The 5,309-nt window shown below is 42.4% G+C and overlaps 1 protein-coding gene across 1 annotated transcript; it reads left to right on the plus strand.

The window, feature by feature from the left end:
- bmp10 (bone morphogenetic protein 10) lies at window positions 1–4,820 on the plus strand. Its single transcript, XM_041788160.1, has 2 exons — window positions 1–746; window positions 2,928–4,820. Exons 1-2 carry the CDS (start codon window positions 338–340, stop codon window positions 4,001–4,003), a joined length of 1,485 nt encoding a protein of 494 aa, XP_041644094.1. The 5' UTR covers window positions 1–337; the 3' UTR covers window positions 4,004–4,820.
- The last annotated feature ends 489 nt before the right edge of the window (window positions 4,821–5,309 follow it).

Raw genomic sequence — 5,309 nt, forward strand, 5'->3', positions numbered from 1 at the left:
GGTGGACAAAGCCAAGCCTCGGCCACCCTGTGAGCGGAACTGCAGTGCAATCGCAGAGGACATCAAAAGGTGTGCATGAGAATAAAAGCTGTGAGATTTGGAGATCATCAGGAATAAACACTCCAGGAGAAGGCTCACATCAGTCCCTGCAAGGGTCAACAACCCTGTTGTCTTCATACAGGGAGCCAGAACTTTTACCACTGCAGATAAACTTATGACTGTTTTTGTTGACTCTTAGATTCAAGGATCCCAAAAACTTTGTCCCTCCACTGGTCCATCTAATTCACAAACAACCCCAAGGGGCATAAAATAGAAAACTGTAGATTGTTTTTTTCTCATGGCGAGGGTTTGGGTCTCTCAACTGGGAACCATCTGCAGCTCCAAGACTTTGCTCCTTCTGTTTTCCACACTGCTGCTGCAGGGGCCTCTCTGTGGACAAAGTAGCCCGATTACCAACACCCATCAGAGGCATCGTCCCGCTCCGGGGCTGGGTGACGGGCATGGAGGGGTCGTGGATCCATCGATGCTGGAGCAAGACAGCAACATGAACATGCAGAGCCTGCTGGAGAGCTTGAAGGAACAGTTCCTTCGGACTTTCAACCTGTCTGGTGTTGGTCCTCCTCCCTTACCAGCTGGAAGCAACCGAGAGGAGCCCCCGGAGTACATGATGGAGCTCTATAACCGTTTTGCTAATGACCACACTGCAATGCCCGCTGCCAACATAGTCCGCAGCTTTAAAAATGAAGGTAAGCCATCTTCCATGAGAGACAATTACTTTTGTTTACATTGCTGCATTTTACTTAAAAAAAAAAAAAGGTTTTCATGACCTTTGGTTTAATTTGTACTTTCCTCATCAGCCTTTGGGCTGCAAGGCAAATCTACTTTTAAGGCTATATTCATATCAAAATTACTCAAAACTCAAACCATAGCAAGTGGATTTATCGATTTCAAGTCAAAAATACTTAATGACTCAAATTTTAATCCAAATTCACCGTCCTTGTCCAAATAAAGTTCTAATTTCAAGAATTATCAAGCAAAAAACAAATTATAAATTGTTTTTGATAAGCAACTACTACTGTGCACATAAAAAGTATTCAGCCCCTTGGATGTTTTTACATATTATTGATTTCATTAATCAACCATGGTCAATATAATTTTGCTTTTTTGACCAAAAAAAACCCCTCTTTTATGAAAAAATGAAAACAAACTTATGCAGAGTAATGTTTTGTATAACAATATATAATGTAAAATAAGTGACTGCATAAATATTCACCCCTTCCAGTCAGTATTTAGTAGATGCACCTTTGGCTGCAATCACAGCACTGAGTCCGTGTGAATAGGTCTGAGTCAGGCTTGCACATCTGGACACTGAAATTTTACTCCATTTCTCTTTGCAAAACCACTCAATCTCTCTCTGGTTGCACAGGGGTTGGGCATGAACAGCCCTTTTCAAGTCCGACCACAAATTCTCTGTTGGTTTGGGGTCTAGGCTTTGACTCAGCCACTCAATAACATATCTTGTTGTCTTTAATCCATTTCTGTGTGGCTTTCGCTTTATACTTTGGGTCATTGTCACGCTAGAAAAATGGATTGTCTCCCACATGCCTTTTGGCAAACTTTTGTCCAGATTTGATTTGCGTTTTCTTCAATAGTGGCTTATCCTTGAAAGCTTTGCCTGGTGAAGAATGCTGGCAACAGTTGTTGTAAGCAAAGTCTCTCTCATTTCAGCTGCTGAAGCTTGTAACTCTTTCAGAGTAATCATAGGTGTCTTGGTTGCCTCTCTCACAAGACTACTTTTTGCATGGTCACTCAGTTTGCAAAGATTTACAGATGTGCCATGGTCCTTCCATTTCTTGATGATGGATTCAGCTGAACTCTGGGGGATGTTCAGTGCCTTTGATTTTTTTTTGTATCCATCCTCTGACTTAAACTATTCAATAGCCTTTTCTCTGGTTGGAGTGTTCTTTTGTCTTCATGGTGTAATGGTAGCCAGGGGTATTGATCAACCAGTGACTGGACCTTCCAGACACCTGTGTCTGGAAGGTCCAGTCACTGGTTACACATTCACTGCGCTCATGTGATGCCCATTTCACTAAATGTGAGACTACTAGCACCAAATAGCTGGACCTCTGTTGAATTAGATCAATCACTTTAAAGGTGTTGAATATTTATACAATCATCACAGCACTAAAAAAAACAGACCTCATTTAATTGGAATCATTGCTGGAAGTGAATGCTATGTGTTTTTTGTCTTGTGATTGTTCTTCTTGTAATGCGTTCTCATACTTGTGTGTACAGAATCTGTGAAAATGAATTTCCCAGAAAGGACAGTGAACTAACTAACCAACTTATTTCACATAGCATAATTTTGTTTGATTGACATTAATTTGCAGAGATCTATTTTTACTTTGAAATTAGAGATGTTTTTGGTATTTTTTTCTTAAAAAGCCAAATTATATTGATCATAACTATTTTATGAAATTAATAAAAGGGTAAAACATCGAAGGGGGTGAGTACTTTTATAGGCACCGTAAATAAGTTTGTGTACCTCAACTGAAGAAACTCTGCTTATAAAAAATGTTGCTTGTTTCATACATTAAAGGCCCTATTTTTGACTTGAAATTAGACAAATCCAAGTAATATTTAAGTTGGTAGAGCAGGCACTCCTTGTACAATGGTCATGGGCTTCAGCTATTTTGTGTACTCTCTCTCTCCCTCTCTTTTCTCTCCATAACTGCTCTCTCTAAAAAATGACTAAAGGGTCCCCCAAAATCTTAAAGAAAAAAAAGCAGATTAATATACGGCTTGATATAGATTCAGATAAAGGTTTCCTAAGGTTAAAAAGCAGGACTGAAACCTTAAAAATCCATTTTAAGACTAAAACATCTAAAGTAGGTCAACTCTGACCATGCATTTCTCTTTCCTAGACTCATCTCCCAGTGTTGTGGGTGCTGAAGGAGCCAGACGTCACCCACTCCTCTTCAATGTGTCAGTGCCCCATCATGAACGAATCACAGCAGCCGAGCTTCGCCTCTACACCCTTGTCCAGACAGACCGCCACCTCTACGAAGGGGTCGACCGTAAGGTCACTATTTACGAGCTGGAATCCCATGACGGAGATGAAAATGACACTGATGAGAACCCTGTACGGGGCGATGCATTTGCAGGTGGAGAGCGGATCGAATTGGTAGAGTTGGCCTCACGGCAGGTCTATGGCACGGATAATGGCTGGGAGGCTTTTGACCTCACGGCTGCTGTTCAGCGCTGGCGTAAGTCTGACCAAGGAACCACGCACAGGTTGGAAGTGCACATTGCTAGCATGGCCACAGAAAATAATGAAGGTGTGACGAACGACAACAAAGAGAAGAATCCACCTGAAGGAGACATGAAGATTGACACCAGCCCTGATGAAAAGCACAAACCTCTTCTGATTGTTTTCTCTGATGACCAAAGCAGTGATCACCGTGATGACAAGCGTGAGCTGAATGAGATGATAGACCATGAAACCTCAAACATGGTTCTAGAGAATGACTTGGGGATGGGCCTGAATGAGCTGTGGGGGGAGCTTGGTGGGGACAAGGACAACACGGATGAAGACTCTGAGCCTGATGAAGAAGACCTCATCCAAATGCGCTCCAATCTTATCTATGACACAGCATCCCGCATTCGTCGGAATGCAAAAGGAAACCACTGCAAGAAACAATCCTTGTACGTGGAGTTCAAAGATATCGGATGGGACAGTTGGATTCTGGCACCCACCGGTTATGATGCGTTCGAGTGCAGTGGCGTTTGCTCCTTCCCACTGACTAAGCACGTCACACCCACCAAGCACGCCATTGTCCAGACTCTGATCAATATCAACAGTCCTCAGAAGGCAGCAAGAGCTTGTTGTGTTCCCACCAAACTGGACCCCATTTCCTTGCTGTACCTGGATGACACAGGTGTGGTTACCTACAAGTACAAGTTTGAAGGCATGGTGGTGGCCGAGTGTGGCTGCAGATAGTCCACGATTTAAGAATGTTTCACTCTTTGTGAAGTCTTACATTTGGAGGAAAGACTTACAAAAACCTGGACTAGGAGTTTAGCCCAAACTGTTTTCAACAGAGGAATAATGATTGGATCCATGCGAGGGTTCCTGAGCAAGACTGGAAGTCCCCATGAACTACACATGGAACCATGTGCTAGATGATGAGTGGACAAAGAAATGCTTTAACAGCAGAACAGGAACAAGTACTTCATGTTACATGGATATCATCATTCAGACAGTGAAGAGACAATGTTTTAGTAAAACAGCAATGTGACTAATGACGCCAGGGTATGTCCTCATGCCTTCAAGGATAATAAGACACAAGAGTTCCCCAGGGACCTTACCAAGCACATCGTACAGCGTGTGCAGCCTGGTGGGAACCAGTGGGCCAGTCGCCCCCCCTCCCTCTACTTCCCCCTGACATCTGTCTTCCTCTCCACTTATCTCTGGCCTCCCCACTTGATGCAAACATTAATCAGCACTTCATGTGTCCTGGCGCAGTGACATGACCTCTCTGAGGCAACCTGACAAGACATGAACTCTCCTGCAGCCTCCTGATACGTAGGCGCTGTTTAGGGCTCCTGGTGGCAGGGTTATCAATCTAAACTCTGTTTCCCACTTCGCATGCCTCTTTTCCACTCCCCCGAGCAACAGTGATAGCAAGGTGTGGGGGGTTGAGAAGCATGTGCATGCCAGCACTCAGGCTGAGCGAACTGGATGCCCTCCCAGGGTCTTTGGGGTGGTGGAATGGAGGAGCTGGGGCAACCCTTTACAATAAGTAAACTAAAATACATAATACGGTCCAGTTACTAGGTAAAGAATGATTAGCTAACTGCTATTTGGGAAATGAATGAGCAACTGTCCGTTAAACTACACTTTAACTGGTGAAGTTGCCAGGTAAAAATGAGTAAAAACACTGCTAGGTAATCAGGAAACAAATGAGGAATCAACTTTACCATTAGTTAACATGTAGATATGAGTAAGTCCTTTAATTGGTTAACTATAAATAAGTAATAGATGATGAGAGTTGGATAAGTTATTAGTAGGGCTTGTCAAAAATTAGAATTTTTAAATGCAATTAATCACAGCATTTCTATGGTTAATTGCAATTAACTGCACCCTTTTTTAAGTGCATTTGAAAATTTAACTGTTTTGCATTTCATTGCATTTTGGATGTCAAATAATAATTTTTTAAATTTGCAATTAATCTCAGAATTTTTTAGGTTAATCACGATTAGTTGCAGCCTTATATCGCATTTTTAAAATTTCACTCTTCTGCATT

This window comes from Cheilinus undulatus, linkage group 5, assembly GCF_018320785.1.
Source record: "Cheilinus undulatus linkage group 5, ASM1832078v1, whole genome shotgun sequence".
Lineage (NCBI taxonomy): Eukaryota > Metazoa > Chordata > Actinopteri > Labriformes > Labridae > Cheilinus > Cheilinus undulatus.